This window comes from Pantherophis guttatus, chromosome 6, assembly GCF_059756535.1.
Source record: "Pantherophis guttatus breed Tessera chromosome 6, ASM5975653v1, whole genome shotgun sequence".
In the NCBI taxonomy this organism is placed as follows: Eukaryota; Metazoa; Chordata; class Lepidosauria; order Squamata; family Colubridae; genus Pantherophis; species Pantherophis guttatus.
In genome coordinates, this window is record NC_142068.1 from 68,299,277 (window position 1) to 68,316,336 (window position 17,060).

Consider the following 17,060-nt stretch of genomic DNA (forward strand, 5'->3'; position numbering starts at 1 on the left):
CAGAAGATTATGCTGAATGTAAATGATAATACATCACTCTACCACCTCAAAATTTTAAAGCATAACTTTAATTACAGTCATATTTTTTTCCTTTAGAGCAATGAATGGCCTTTAGAAAGTTTTTGTGAAGAAGTGTGTAATGATCTCTTTGATCCATCCTGGGAGGTAAGTGTTTCTTTGTAAACTGGGTAATATACTGGGTTGTAAGGAAGAGATGATTCTACAGTATGGGTGCATTCAGGCTAGAGGAAGCCCAGAACAAGACTTAAAACTTCCCTCCAGAGGAAGACTTTCCTGAGAACAGGCACCTGTATTCCTTCTTTTAGCACCACAGCTGGGAAACAACAACCTATAAATTGTTTATGCTTATTGTATGATCAATCAATAATATACACATACTTGATCAAGTCTAATTTAAAACAAGTGGTGAAATAATTGGAGCAGTTGCTCACATAAATATCCTAATAACATATTTAACAAGTTATTATAAGTGTTTCTAATAATGGAAGCACACCACCAGTTATAAATGAGTGTTTCCTTCATAAACTGTCTTCAAGGCATAACATCAGTCCAAATATTGTTATTATGTTATTACTTTGAGAGTATATGCATATTTTTCTTACATAATTCATTTTTAGTTCGCTTAACAAGTTTGTTTATTGGTCATTGCAGTTCAGTGGTTCAGCTGTATTCATATTGTGGAAAGTTCAATAACTCATGGTTTCCTGGTTTCTAACTTGATGCCTTTAACCACTACTTCAAACTACTTTCATGCAAGTTTTAGTAGTTTGAACATTAAGATTTAAGAAAGATGTCTAAATCAAAAGATGAATTGGGTATTGGAAAAACAGTGCAGTCTTAGACCTGCCAAATACTCTTTTTACATGCTGATTTCATTTAAGTTCCATATTCGTTTTGAGAGTCCTAAAGTAATATTTATTTTGTTATGCCTTCATTTGATTTTAAATTTTGACAAATTCTAATCTGTTCTTCCGTTATTGTTGTTTTGCTCCTTTGCATATTTGTTGTAGGATGAACATCCCTTAACAAATTTAGGTGTATATTTATAAACATAGGCCTAATTACGATGACAGTAGAATGACAAATGTGTATCATTATGTCAAACATATTTTCTCTTTAGTATCTGCATTGCATTGTTTAATGTGAGTACTTAAGGGGAGAACATTAAAAATAGCTGCAGATCAGGTCACATGGAAGGTAAGATTTTGGGTAGAGGTAATCATGGTTCTCTTGATATCCTAGCAAACTCTGGTTAGATGTTCCAACAGCAAAAAGAAAGAGATAGGGTTGTGTATATATGTTTGTATAAACCTTGTGTGATGAAAAATTCTGTTCTTATAATTCCAGAATCTTAATATATTGAGGGCGGGGGTGGTGTTTTTTAGATCCGTCATGGTGCAGGTGTTGGACTGAGAGAGGTACTCAAAGCTCATGGGAAAAGTGGCGGTAAAATGGGAGACAGTACTGTAGAAGAGGTAAGCTCGAAACAGAATTTGTACACTTATAGTGCGATGTCTTCAATTTTCCAAATAAAGCAAATAGGGCATCTCATTGCAGGCTTAAGCTCTATGCATCAAACCCAACATTCTATTTTGGTTGTTAAGATCTCTATTGTTAGTGGAAAACAGTATATCAGTTTGTCCTGATCTTCAGAATGTTTCTGTTTTAATGGAGTTTTTCATAAGATGATTAAACTTCATACAGATTCTGTATCTATTACTTGGTTTTATACATAAAGTACAATGTGTTGGAGAATCGATTATATCACTGTGTGTATTGGGAGTTGAGCAGATGGTAAAGTTTTATGCTTTTCTTTCACGGACTTTTTTAATAAACAAGTTCAGATAGAAGCTAGCACAGCAATGTGAAAGCTGTACATAGAAGACCTTTTCCTCTTTGTTCTTTTTCTTTTAATTTGGGGAACATAATTCTTTAACTAGTATGCTATCTAGTATGCCTCTCCTGCGCGAGCTGCACTGGCTGACAGTGGTTCTTTGGATATGCTTCAAGGTGCTGGTACTTACCTATAAAGCCCTTCATGGCATGGGCCCGGGGTACTTGCAAGACCACCTCCTACCGGCCTCCCACCGCCCAGTGCGCTCACATAGGACTGCCCTCCTCCAGGTGCCGTCGGCCAGACAATGTCGGCTGGTGGCCCCCAGGATGAGGGCGTTCTCTGTGGTCGCACCGACCCTCTGGAATGGGTTACCCACTGGGCTCCGGACAGCCCCCGACTTCCACACTTTCCGCACCGACCTGAAGACATGGCTTTTTCAGCAAATTCCCTGATCTGCTGCGAGGTTTTAATTGTCTGAGGATTTTAAATGGATTTGTTTTAGCACTGTTTTATTGTTATGCTGTTTTTATTCTGTGAGCCGCCCTGAGTCCTACGGGAGAAGGGCGGCATATAAATTTGATAAAATAAATAAAATAAATAAATATCTAGTCTTCACTTCAGAGTTGCACTAATTCTCTAGCACTGTTTGTTGATGGAGTTTGATTAGTATCTTTTCTCATACAGTATAAATGCCCTTATCTTTTTAAATAAATGTAATTTCTCAGAAACAGAGTGATCTTTCATGGTGCACCTTATAATAAAGCAGTGTAATAGAAAAACACAGAATTATATTTTCCCTATTTCATTATTGGTTGTCTCTAACAATTTCTGCTGGAAGCTTATCAACAGAACCAAATAATGCAGCATTAAATACTAATTCCATGTTTAATTACTAATTGCTTTTATGAGCCTTCATATCAAGGGAAAATATTTTAATTTCTCATCAGTTTACAATCTCTTTCATAAACAGATGATTCAACAACACCAAGATTGGCTGGAAGACCTGGCTATCAGACTTCTTTGTGTATTTGCTTTAGACAGATTTGGTGATTTTGTTTCAGATGAAGTAAGTATGCACTTATGCTTCTATGCACACCCTAATTTTTTAAATTGCATCTACAAGAGTGTTGTTTTCCTCTAACCTCAGGTAGTGGCACCTGTGCGAGAAACTTGCGCTCAAACTTTGGGAGTAGTGCTGAAACATATGAATGAGAGTGGAGTTCATAAAACTGTTTCTATCCTGCTAAAATTACTTACACAAGAGCAATGGGAAGTAAGGCATGGAGGCCTTCTAGGGATAAAGTATGCTTTAGCAGTTCGTCAGGTAACTATTAAACTTCCTTCAAACTTTTGATGCTTTGTTTGATCTTTGCAGTTATGTGAAAGGAACCCATTTTTAAAAAATACATGTGAATTTCTTGATAGCAGATAAATGCTAATGCCAAACATTGGACATGGAAGCTTTAAAAAAACTCGCACCATCAAAACTGAAGTAACAAAACTTAAACTATAGGTAGTCCTTGACTTATAATCGGTTGCTTATGACCAAAGTTATGACCTACCTGAAAAGGGAGACTTATAACCCAGATCTGAAGTTCTGGTGTTTTGAGAGGAGTTTCTGCAGTCATGTGACCACACTTCAGGCATTCAGTAACAGGTGGCATTTATATGCAGTAGTCCATGGTCACGTGACTACTTTTACACCAGTTTTGCCAAAAAATCAGCATGTACTTCCGGTTTTCAGCAAAATCCCACCATAGCAAACAATGACTTCACTTCATAACTACCACAAAAAAAGTTGTAAAATGTGACTATTACAACTTACAACCATAATTCAAGGACTACCTATATTCAGAATGGTTCTGAGTAATATTAAATATTTAAAGATGGAAAAAGAGAAAGCTTGAAATTAAAGAGTGAAATCTTAGGAGGAATATATCAAAGTAGGGTGAGGAAGTACTGAAAAACTTCATTATTCTGTATATAATAATTATTTTAACATGTGGACATTGCCCATGGAAGGACATGTTCCATTGGATATTGAGATCTGAAATCATGCAAAGCTTTATAAGCCATGCTATGAATTTGTTTGCAAACAAAAAACCTGAAATGTTCCATTTGGGGGGACATTTTAAGTGTGAGAATTAAAACAATTTATTTTCCCATGAACATTTTCACTCTTAAAATCCTTTTCAAAATTCCTTTTTAAATTATGGAAAAGACCATAATTAGCCTAAAATGTTAGTTTGGGATGTTTAAGAGGAAGAAAAAAGGAAATATGGAGCTTCTACTGTGATCCTTTCACTTAGTTTTGAAAACAGAAACATATTACCACTTTTTGCTGCTAAATTTTGGAGATACAATATGAGGAGCTTGGGTTCATATGTTGAATATCCTAAACGGTTCCTTATTTCACAGAGGGGAATAATTATGGTGAAATTTATTTTACTTGAGAGCTTCAGTTTGTTTTAAAATTCTCTCTAATATTCCAGATGAGCCACATAAATCATTTCTAACCATAAATGAATGGTTACTTTATTAATAATAAATAAACGGGTCCAATCGCACAATTTGTCATATACCTCTAGGGCAAGTGTTCTTGTTAAGAGCTCAAGCAACTATGGAACAGCAGGAAATGTACATTGGCTAATCAGACAGCTTTAGATAAGAAGATTTATAATTTGAGAAGAAATATGAAATAGTCTTCTAATTCTATCCCACAAAGTCCCAAACTGATTTCATATTTGAGGGATAGTTTACACGAAAACAGAAAAGGTTCCCTATTCGTTTTCTTATTGCGACTTTCATCTCCCTCCCATTCTTCACTTCTGGGATATTTGCTTTAAATTCTTAGGCAGATGGAACAACTGGTTTGCTTTCTTCTTCTTTTTTTCCAGCTGACACTCTACTATTTTGTCTTGTTATCAGGCACAGAGCAACTTTTTAGACTGGCATAATCTGAGGTTTTTTTTCAAGTCTTCGTTTTTCAGTTTCCATTTTACTGCCACAACTAATCTACTGTATAAACCTAGTTGACATACATTCATCAAGCCTTTTAGAGGAGAGGAAGGAAGGACGGTTTTTTTTTTTTAATGAATAAGCTACTGCATATAGAGAGAGATCTTCCAAACTTATTTTGAGGTGGCTCCAGTTTACTTTTAATGATTGGCCTATCAGTTTTAAGATGTTGGTTTCATTCTTGAATAGAAGGATATGAGCATGAAAGAGGACATGACTGGAAAACAATTCTCTCCACAGGCTCAAAATCTTTTTTACCCTTGGATCCTAAGCTTAACAGATTTTACTTTTATAGGATCTAATTGAAACGTTACTACCTAAAGTCTTGCCTGCAATCACAGAAGGACTACAAGATTTGGATGATGATGTTAGAGCCGTTGCCGCAGCATCTCTGGTGCCAGTCGTAGAGAGTCTTGTCCACCTCCAGCCGGAGAAAGTAAGTAGAAATGCTAATATTTCTGTACTTATTGGCTTGGCTCTGGATAAAGTCCCAGGTGTGCTGTATTTGACCTCATGCATTTTTCATTGCTCTGTTCATATTTTAGGTATCTTTTATTCTTAATATACTGTGGGATGCCCTTCTAGATTTAGATGACCTGACAGCTTCCACAAACAGCATCATGACCCTTCTTTCATCCCTTTTAACTTATTCTCAGGTCCAAAGATGCAGGTAATCTATGTAATTTTTCTAGTTGAATATCCTTGTTTTATCTTGATCACCAACCTTATTTATTGTTCAGCTGTCAAAATGGATCTTAGAATATTTTTAATACATTTGCGCAGGCATATATTGCCTCAGCTGTTTTGAATTGTGTGATAGGAACAAGATGTCGCTGCTGCCAGCTCTAAGATCAAGATAATTTCTGGAGGACTTTTTGTGGCAGAGAGATAAAATCCTTTCTTTCACTACAGGGAGAAAGCGGCACATGTATATAAATTCCATAAATGAAGTATTGAATTTTTCTTCACGATCATTTCAGCCAACACCCTCTCCCCCCGCCATGAGATAGATCCCTTCACATCCATTTTTCATTTCCTCCTTAAAAGTCATCTACATTTGTGACTACTTAATACAATCAATTTTATCTGGGGTATTGTAGGGGAGTGGGGATTCACCCTTAAAGCTTCTCCCAACTTTTTATATCTGAGTTAAACACAAGCTCTGTGCTTAATAGTTTCATTCTTCATAAACATTGGGAATCCAACTTGAACAGTTCTTTTTCGCCTGTAAATCCCTGCCCTATCAAGTTTTGTTCAATTAAATGTGCAATCCAATTATTTCTTAATTATTTCTGAATGTTTTTCTTTAAAAACCTAGCTTACCGCACTGTGGCTAAATGGAATGGGTGCAAAATTTATTCATACTGCTTTGAACCATGATTCCTGTGATCTGCAGTTGTCTATTCTCTATATCCTTGAATAATATAATAAATATTCCCATTTTGGGTTTACATAAAAATTTATTCATTGTTCATTAGATATGTATCCTGCCTTTCCTCCAGACATTCAAGGTAAAATAGCACTCTAGTCCAGTTTTCCCCAGAACAACCAACGTGTGGGATACACTGGAGTGAGAGAGACTCCAAATAAAAAAAGCTTCCATGGCTGACAGTGAATTAGGATGTAGTTCTCCAAATTTATCTAATTCCTTTACATTTCTATACATTTTTAGAGTAGTTTTTTTGGGGGGGAACCTTCCCAAAGCATAAAATAGACTTTTAAAAATAGTAATAAGGCAAATGTTTGAACCGCTTATTGCCAGTTTATTTTATTTATTTATTTATTTTATTAGTCATATTTCTATGCCGCCCACTCTCCGAGGACTCTGGGCGGCTTACACCAAAGACAGTATACTAAATAGCATATTGCCCCCTAACAATCTGGGTCCTCATTTTACCCACCTTGGAAGGATGGAAGGCTGAGTCAACCTTGAGCCAGTGAGATTTGATCTGCTGATCTGCTGAACTAGCAGTCAGCTGAAGTAGCTGCAGTAGATGTTAGTAGGCTACGTAAGCTGATGTGTATCAACATAATGATGTTTTCAACCTGAAAATACGAATATGCATTGCAAAATGTATTGTCTAATTTATGGACTCATTTTTTTTATCTTTATTGCTCCTCCGCCATGTTTTAGTATTCAGCAGTCACTTACAGTTCTGGTACCGCGTGTGTGGCCATTTCTTCATCACACAATATCTTCTGTCCGAAAAGCAGCATTAGAAACTCTGTTTACTCTGTTATCTACACAAGATCAGGTGAGTAATTGCTATCATTAGAGCAGTGGCTCCCAACCTTTAGGGCACCAGTGTCCGGTTGCATGAAGAAATATTTTTCCGTGGACTGGAGGGGGCGTAATTTTGCATCTCACGGATGGGGCTTTGCTTGTTTGCACTGCCCGGTTGTTGGCATGCTGCGGTCCAGTGCCGGTCCACAGACCAGGGATTGGGGACCCCTGCACTAGAGTACAAGAGCAAGGGTTGGACTTAATTTGTGATTATGTAGAAATCCTGTTTTTCACTTTTGTTTTCTCTATAGCACTTTCCAAGCATTTTTCATTATTACAACAATCCAGTATTTAAAAATACAACTAATATAGTGCAGATGAATAATTTAATTTATTTAAACTTGAAGTATTGCAGTATGGTAATTCTGACCTGTTTTGTATAGCAATTTGCTGCTAATTAAAATAATTTTAATGTATTCCTTTTTGCTATTAGACTTCTGCAAGCTGGCTAACTCCCATTTTGCAAGACATGTTAAGGCATATCTTTCAGTTCTGTATTTTGGAAAGTAACCAAGAAATTTTAGAATTAATACATAAGGTATGTGTCCCATTAGGCCTTACAGTTGCCTTACCTTATCAATAAATCTGTGTATCTTTTCTGATGGTTGAATTTTAGCATTAATTGTTTGATTTTATGAAATTGCATGAAATGCAATTCTGTAGAACTGCAATTGGAAAGGTCTGGATATAGTTTGTTCACTGAAGAACAAATAATGTTCTACAATAGTTTTAGAACATGCATTGAATAACAATTATCTTTTTTTTTCCTCTTTATTATAAATCTTAGTACATTTTCCTATTTCCACATTGAAACTTCAATTATTTGTTTAAAATTATTAACTTTCTATTTAAATGGCTTAGAATATTGAGAATAGAAAAGAGAAAAGAAAAAATGTTCCATCAATGTTAATTATAATTTAGGATGACGGTATTACAGATATGACTCTTAGCTTTTCTATCCAAAGTTGACTATTTCATTGAAAAAGAACTGTTACAACTCACATTAAAATAATTGTTATATGCTAGAGTTTGATCAAACTTGATTTCATTGAGGGCTGCATCAGGGTTGTGTTTGACCTCGGGGGCCAGTGGGGCATGGCCAGGATGGCTGTGGCCAGCTCAACATCACTCATCGAGGCTCTATTTTGAGCCATGATGTCCTCTTGCAGTCTTCTGCCAGCGAAACAGAACTCGGGGAGGCCATGCATGACTCTCCCTGGCTCTGTTTTCATCCGCAACAGCCTCCTGCAACCCTTTGCCAGCAAAAACAGAGCTTGGAGGATGTGCGTGGCCCTCCCGAGCTCCATTTTCTCTGGCAGAGGTACCACAGGCCGGTCCTTTGCTGTTTCCAGGGTGGTCCCATGGGCCAGATCTAAAAACTTCATGGGCAGGATCCGGACTACAGGCCTTGAATTTGATACCCCTCTGCTAGAGGTTTTGCTCTTAAGCTGCTGACTAATTAAGAATAGTAAATATCTTTAAATTGACTATGTATGCTTTCTTTCTCTTTAATAGGTGTGGCTTGAATTGTTGAGCAAAGCTTCTTTACAGTATGTGGTAGCTGCTGCATGTCCATGGATGGGAGCTTGGCTGTGCCTGATGATGCAGCCTTCTCATTTGCCTATTGATTTAAATATGTTGTTGGAGGTGAAAGCCAAACTGAAGGTCAGACTTGAGGAAATAAAGTATTGCTTTAACTACTATATGCCTGTTTGAATGGGGTATTTGCAATGCTGGACAGGCTTTGTCCTCAATTTTGCATTGAAGAATCCTGTATGCCAGTATTTCACTAATTAATGTTTTTCTTCCCAAGGCCTAAGGTAGTGTTTTTCAAATTTGGCAACTTTCAGATTTGTGGACTTTGATTCCCAGAATTCCCTGGTCAACATGGTGGCTGTGGCAATTCTGGGAGCTGAAGTCCACATGTCTTTAAAGTTGCCAAGTTTGAAAAAACACCTGTCTGATGCTTGGACATCTAATACTGGTCCCTTAAAAATGGCTTGAATAGATACACTATAGAAAACAATAGCTAATATATAAATATAATGTTATTTTTATTTATTTCTAAATAAATCAAGTAGCTAACTTGTATCTGATTTGGGAGGGGGCAGTAACACTCACATGGGCTGTGTTGTTGAGATACTGCCATATGGTAGCTATTTACTCTCAGACTAACTTTGCAGTGTCTGTATAAGGTGTCAAACTCGTGGCCAGCGGGCCAAATGCATCACACACTGGCCATGCTCACCCTTGTTTTAGCGAAGGGAAAGTTGTGATATGTCACGTGATGACAACGTGTTGTGAGTTTGACACCCCTGTTCTGGGGGCTACACTGCCTGATTTTGTTTCCTCTACATTTCTTTACTGTAAATTGTACTGTTGACATAATATTGAATGATTTATTATGTTATTTGTATTCATTGCAAGCACATATCTTTTTAAGGTCTTTAAATTGTGCTGGACAACTATCAAATATTATTTTTATCTACTGGAGGAAAATATAGTGTCTTTCATTATGTGCCAAGTGTTTTTTTTTCCTTTAAGTCTAACAATGTGCAACCTGTTTTTCACATAGAATAAGACTAAGTCTCTTGTACTTTTGAAAATCGAACATTATTTTCACTTCACAGCATAGCAGAACATAAAGAAACAAGCATCTGGTCCATAGATTATACATCTTATGAAAAGCTTCTTTTCAAAGGCACTCCATGTTTTTTTTTCCTCTTCATCTTTTGGGCTCCTATGTTCCGTCTGAGAGTCAGTCACATTCTAGGAAACCAAAAGTGTTTTGTTCTTCCTTTGTGGCCTAGACAAGTTACTGTCTGAAGGCGGCCTGTTGCAAGCGACTTAAGAATTTGGAGAAAGATTGAGGAAAACAATGACAAACAGAATTGTCTTTTGCTTATTTTGCATCTAGCTTGTTAGACTGTAGCTAGTCTTCTCCTTTTTCAAAAAATAAATTGCTTGAGATGAGAATGAAATTCAGGAATTTATTTACTAGGAAGTATTGGAAGTGAGGAGAAAGAATAAGAAAAAACAAGAATTAATATTTGGAAAGAAATAATCCCTAATTTTTTGGTATTATACCCCTTTAGTTTTTTTAGAAAACCTTCCCATTTTCCATGTTGTATTTAATCCACGTTGAATCACATTTTTATTATTATTATTATTATTATTATTATTATTATTATTATTATTATTATTATTATTATTATTAATTTTATTTCTATACCGCCCTTCTCCCGAAGGACTCAGGGCGGTGTACAGCCTATTAAAAACAAAAATATACAGATATCAATTAAAAAAATAATTAAAATTATTAAATAATTTCGGCCTAAATTAAAACCCAAAAATTTAAAACACCCAATTTAAAATAATTTACTTTGATAGCCCGGCCTGGCGGAACAACAATTCCGGGGGCAGTTCATTCCATAGGGCAGAAGCTCCCACAGAAGGCCCTCCCCCTGGGCGTCGCCAGCCGACATACCTTGGCCGATGGCACCCTGAGGAGCCCCTCTCTGTGGGAGCGGACTGGCCGGTGGGAGGCTACTGGTGGCAGAAGTCGGTTTCGAAGGTACCCGGGTCCTATGCCATGGAGCGCTTTAAAGGTGGTAACCAACACCTTAAATCGCACCCGGAAGACCACTGGGAGCCAGTGCAGCTCGCGCAGGAGTGGTGTCACGTGAGCACAACGAGTCGTGCCCATAACCACCCGCGCGGCCGCATTCTGGACTAGTTGGAGCCTCCGAGTGCTCTTCAAGGGGAGTCCCATGTAGAGAGCATTACAATAGTCCAGAAAGGGCTGCAACTGGCGAATCAGGCGAACCTGATAAAAAGCCCCCCTGGCCACGCCGTCATATGCTCTTCTAAAGACAGCCGTGTATCCAGGAGGACACCCAGATTACGAGCCCTCTCTGTGGGGGGGCAAAGATTCACCCCCAATAGTCAGGGATGGCACATTTTCAATTAGAAGTAAAGATACATGTGTATATATGTATACAGTATACACAAAATTTACAATAAACACAAACTCTAACAAAAAATTAATGAAATAAGTGAAATAAAAAGCCAAACCCCTTGAGACTGCACACCTCCCAACTTCCCTGTGGATACTCACAACCACTTGTTTCTCTCCTTCCTTCCCATCAGCCTGCCCAGTTCCATCCTGGCTGCCAATCTTTATAGCCTTTCCTCTCTCCCACCAGTCTTCCCTGTCTTAGGTACTTCATCTCAGAAATAGAGATTTTTTCCCCCTAAACATTTCATATCCCCTGTTGCCCACCTTGGAGTTTTTTCATGCAAGTCCAATGAATTTTGAGTAACTGTGCTTCATTCATATGACTGAATTCAGCAACATCCTTGATAACACATTGATCCAATAGGAGAGAAGTAATATTACTTTATTATATATGTATCCTGCCCTTCATTTAGGATCTCAAGAAAGTATACATGGTGTTCCATCCTCCTATTTTTTTTCACAATAGTCCTAAGAAATAGGCTCAGCTAAGAGAAAATGACTGGTCCAAAGTCACCCAGTGAGCTCCTGTTGCTGACAGTAGATTGGAACCAGGACGTCCTGCTTCTAATTCAACAGCTGAATGACTGCTGCACTCCATTGGTTCTTAGTAATATATGCTTCCTCCTGAGTTCTTGCCACAGTTATATAAATTGATCACAATACCCTATAGGATGTGGGAATAAAATTTAATGCACTGTTTCTATTTTTTAATACACACAATGGGAAGCATTTTGATCACTAGAACACTAGTGACTTTCCCCTCCAGTAGAATCCAAGATCAATGGATTGAACAATAAAAATATATAAGTATATGTTTGATTTACACCTGTAAGAATAAATGGCTGACCATTTGTAAGGCTCTTCTATCTAAATTCTGCCAGGATAAAAGGCACATTCTGATCACTCATATATCTGATCTCCCTTTGATGATTATCCCAGCTCTGTGTAGGTGAAATGATATTGAAACCTTGAAAGAAAATTGCAGTTGTATATTTTTCCTTCCATTTTTTCCCCCAGGATAAAATAAAACCACCACAGAGGGTTAGAAATGCCAGGGGTTGGTTGAAAAAAAAAATATTTTAGTTTATGTCAGTAACTTAAAGAATATAGGTAGGTTCCAGTCTCAGTGAATGGCATTCCCAAGTAAGTGTTCATGGAGGTTTGAAATACAACAGGGTATTTAAAATTGCTTGTATAAATTTGGGCTGGACAGTTCGCCTAACCAAATAAACAAATTTGAAAAGAGAAAAAAATGTTTGCATGATTACCTTGGCACTAAATACCTTGGTGAGAGGGCAACTAGAATGCAGTTGCTACTTATGGTTCAGGACAAGCGTTAGACCTGCCTTTCTGTGCCAGCTTTAACTTTCACATTTCACATTTTTGGAGTATACGTTTCTTTGGCCTACCAGGTTTGTCAGTGGAATTGCATCATCTGGATACAAGGAGTATGCCTAGCTCATTTAAACAGATGTCATTTATATAAAAAGTTAAACAGAAAGGAAGTTAATGCATAGCCTTGCTTAACCTTTTGGATTTGAGATCTGATTAGATAATTTACATAATATCTAAAGTGCCTTGAGATATTTTTGTACGGCATCTTAATCCATAGCAACTGTCAGGCTACACCGAGACTGTTATCTGAACTGAAAGACTAGTAGACAAGAGAATCAAGGATGCAGTTCTTTAATAAGCTAATTTATTATTACAGATAACAAAGAAGCCCCAATAAAGCAGAAAAGCAGCAATTGCCAACTATAAGCTTTAAATCAGTCTTAAAATTCAAATCTTCTCTCCTGTGTATCCCAACAGACCGAGAGAGGGTCATTTGTCAGTGGGAGGGGCAGATGACATTGGTTAATGGCTTGACCTTATCCTTCTGGTACTCCCACTAACTGAAGCCCATCAAGAGTGTCCATTTTCTTTTGCCATCCATCTCTATGCGCAGAGCCCCTTGTGTAGTATTTGACTATTTTATAAGATACTTGCCATATGCCAAATAAATAAATAATACATAAAACTGTTAACCTCCTGCCCTAAAACTGGCTTATTCCTCTGCCATAATTGCACCATTGTTCCATTATCCCAGCCTATTCAGTAGATTCTTAGATTTATGTCTTGCATCTAGCTGACTTGTAGTAAGTAGCAAACAGATGGGCTAATAATTAGTAGGTTCCATTCCTTTCCATTCCATTACCTTCAGATTGGGTCTGTGATAACATAGCCATAACTTTCTAGGATTTGCACTACCTGATCTATGTGAGTAGAGGCTGCTTGTAGAAGCCCGCTAGGCTGCAGGTATTTTAAATAGTTTAGGAAAGTCAAGTCATCATTTGACTTCCCATTTTGCAGCTCTCCAGTTAAGAGGCAAGTCTGATGGGTCATCTCTGTTGACCTCAAGAGCTAATTGCTGCAGTGACCTGCTTTGAGTCACTGCCTTAGAAGTATTCTGGGCAATCTATAGGAGGAATAGGTCTTCATGTGTCTTCAGGGCAGAAAAGGAGAGGGAGGAGAAAGAGAATGGAAAACCATACCCACACACTTTACATTGGAACACAGTCAAAAAAATCTATTTCTATATATCTTTAGAAAGCTTATGCCATTAATTACCATGTAATTTCCTTCCTGATGGTTCTTGTTTATCAAACCAAAAGCTTTCTCTGCTTGTCTCTTGGCTGAGTTGACTGAGGAGTGTTTGCATTTATTTGCTATCTTGTAATACTCTGAGATGGTGCTACCAAAAATTCAGTGAAATGGTCAGACGAGACAACACAATTTTGTCCAGTTTTTGGTTGGTTACAAAGATGAGACTAGGAGTGGTTTGAATTGAGATACCTCCTGGCCCTTTTGTCATTTTCCTCTGAAATTAACTAAAATTATACTATATTTTCTATATTATATACTATACAGTACTTTCATTGCTATATTTCAATACTATATTTTCATTAGGTTACACAGATTTTATTCAAATGCATATCCAAGTTAACTATCTTAGCATTTGTCAAATTTTAAGCTTCAAACAGGAAGGAAAATAGGTTCTTTCTTTAGGCATGGGATGAAACAGATAAAAAAATCAAGTATCACAGCTTTTAATTTTTCTGAAAGGAGAGGAGTCTGAAGCATTTGTAATTATTAAGAAGGAAATAATAAGTGTCTCAAATGGGCAAATGAAGCTTCATCTCTCTTTATACTTTGGAAATGGAAAGATAATCCCTATTTGCCTTTTGTCTGATAATGTTCTTGTGCCTGCATTTCTTCCTCTGTTGTGCGCATCAGGACAGCATATAAGTGCCTTTTAGCCAGCAATTGCGGTTGAATAACAAGTGCTGTTTTATAATTTCAGAGCATTAGAGCAGAGGTGGGAATTGGAGACAGCTAATGTTACAAGCCTATTGCTCTTATAGATCTGTATGCATATGCTTGGGTTTGAAATTATCCTCTCCAAAATTAGAGACAACGAAAATGTTTATATTATATTTCATTTAAGATCCTGCTATATTCCTGCATAGATTTCATCTGTGATTAAAATGCGCATTTCAAATATTACTGTTCCAAATATAAAAAGAAAAGCTGTGAGTATATATATATAAAAATGTAGATCCTATCTTAACAGCAGGTGTGTTGTTTTCACAGGAAAAGTCAGGTGGGAAGCTGCGTCCATGTCAACCCCAGACCAAAGAAGTGGTCCAAGAATACATAGCTGGTGCCGAAAGCGTCACTGAAGATCCAGCAACTAGAGATTTTGTTGTTATGAGAGCTCGGATGATGGCCGCAAAGTCAGTTTATTCTTGAAAACCTTTATGTTAAACAAGAGAGAACTTATAGTCAAGATATGTGATTCAAATTAGATTGCCTTAAACACTGTAACCCAACTAACAGAAATATATTGTTCCAGATTACTTGGAGCCCTCTGCTGCTGCATTTGTGATCCCAGTGTGAATGCTGCTTCCCAAGAAATCAAGCCAGCAGAATCACTTGCCCAACTCTTGCTTTTCCACCTGAATTCCAAGTCAGCTTTGCAGAGGTTTAGTGTTGCTTTAGTAATCTGTGAGTGGGCTGCCTTGCAAAAGGTAGGAGAATAGTACAGCCATTAAAATATATATTCTCCAATTTAAACCATTTCTGCCTCTGTTTAATAAAGCTTATAATTTTCAGATATATCGCCTTTTCCTATCAGCAGATAACAGTCCATATGCAAGATAATTTTCAGATTGACTGGAATTGGCAGAACTGTAATTCATGATGTCTATGGAGATTCTCAGTCATCCAAGGTCATGGTTGTCCCAAAGGTGCTTTTTCAAGAGGCAATTTCTCATCCAAGAAGCTTCTTCAGCTCTGTAATTCATGATTTTAGTTGCAGAGGCTGAAAGTACCCAAACAGTCTTCTAAGAATACGCATAGCAGCATTTAAAATTTTGTGTATGAAGAATAGACTTTTCTGCCATGCTGTCATGTGTTTTCAAAAATTGCTTGAGATTTGAAAGCCAGCAGGTGACTATTTGAAACATTGCTGCTTTTTGGGGATTAAGTCCATTTTTTTATCTAGATGTACATTAAGTATTCAGTTCCATAAGACTTATCGCATTATACTTTTATTTTAAATCATGAAACCAAATAAACACCAGTTAAATCATTTAGAGGTTTTTCAGTACTTGTAATAAGTTAATCCTCTGTACATCTTTAAGATCATTTTCATTCAAAATGTAAAATTTTGGTTGTTTGCAGGAAAATAAAATAGTGGCCGATGCTGTCCTGTCACGCTTACTTGGAGTTCTTTCTGAGCATCTTTATTATGATGAAATTGCAGTTCCCTTCACCCGGATGCAGAACGAATGTAAACAACTTATCTCTTCATTCACCGATGCAAACATTGATATTTCCAGCAAAGTAAACTGCAGCGTATTTACAATAGATCAAGCTAATGAATTGGTGAGTAGATTAAAAAAAAAAAAGATTAGCCTTTACACTTCCATTGAAACCACTGTGGTGGCAAAGTGTTCCCCAGTCTCTGCAATTACCTTTTAAAATAAATCTGTTGATCCTCCAAAATAGATAGGATCTTTTTATTTAGAATAGAATAGAATTCTTTATTGGCCAAGTATGATTGGACACACAAGGAATTTGTCTTGGTGCATACACTCAGTGTACATAAAAGAAAAGATATATTTGTCAACTATCATAAGGTACAACACTTAATGATAGTCATAGGGAACAAATAAGCAATCAAATCATAAACAGTCAATATAAATCTTAAGGATACTAGCAACAAGGTTACAGTCTTACAGTCATAAGTGGGAGGAGATGGGTGATAGGAACAATGAGAAGATTAATAGTAATGCAGACTTAATAATTAGTTTGACAGTGTTGAAGGAATTATTTGTTTAGCAGAGTGATGGCGTTCGGGAAAAACTGTTCTTATGTCTAGTTGTTCTGATGTGCAGTGCTCTATAGCGTCGTTTTGAGAGTAGGAGTTGAAACAATTTATGTCCAGGATGCGAGGGGTCTGTAAATATTTTCACAGCCCTCTTTTTGACTCGTGCAGTATACAGGTCCTCAGTATAGGACTGTTCTGCCCCAGCTACGGACCCCAAAGAAGGCAGCACACATAAAGTCCGTACAAACCTTAATTTACTAATTTAAATCAGTTTTTTCCGAACAAAGGCTGTTAAATTAACTTCATTAACAGGCGACAAGAATCCAAAGAATAATAACTGTAATCTTACTATGGTTGGCAGAATGCCCAGAAGCAATTTGCAGGAAACTGATAAGAGAAACAAGGTCAAGACGCGAAGGAATGTGAACAAAGTTGTTTCTTGCAAATTGCCTCAGTCATCGTCCTTCCTTAAATAGGCTAGGGGAGTGGCCAATTAGTCCCAAGCCTT

At 37.1% G+C, this 17,060-nt stretch overlaps 1 protein-coding gene across 2 annotated transcripts in view; it reads left to right on the plus strand.

The window, feature by feature from the left end:
- BTAF1 (B-TFIID TATA-box binding protein associated factor 1) overlaps positions 1 to 17,060 on the plus strand; it is a 63,410-nt gene that overhangs the window by 25,175 nt on the left and 21,175 nt on the right. For both annotated transcript variants that reach the window (XM_034430456.3, XM_034430457.3), the window contains exons 8-19: positions 97 to 165; positions 1,407 to 1,496; positions 2,829 to 2,924; positions 3,006 to 3,182; positions 5,172 to 5,312; positions 5,422 to 5,546; positions 7,011 to 7,131; positions 7,594 to 7,698; positions 8,676 to 8,825; positions 14,812 to 14,954; positions 15,074 to 15,248; positions 15,904 to 16,107. In XM_034430456.3, the coding sequence (XP_034286347.2) occupies positions 97 to 165; positions 1,407 to 1,496; positions 2,829 to 2,924; positions 3,006 to 3,182; positions 5,172 to 5,312; positions 5,422 to 5,546; positions 7,011 to 7,131; positions 7,594 to 7,698; positions 8,676 to 8,825; positions 14,812 to 14,954; positions 15,074 to 15,248; positions 15,904 to 16,107 (1,596 nt within the window). The remainder of the gene's footprint in view (positions 1 to 96; positions 166 to 1,406; positions 1,497 to 2,828; positions 2,925 to 3,005; positions 3,183 to 5,171; positions 5,313 to 5,421; positions 5,547 to 7,010; positions 7,132 to 7,593; positions 7,699 to 8,675; positions 8,826 to 14,811; positions 14,955 to 15,073; positions 15,249 to 15,903; positions 16,108 to 17,060) is intronic.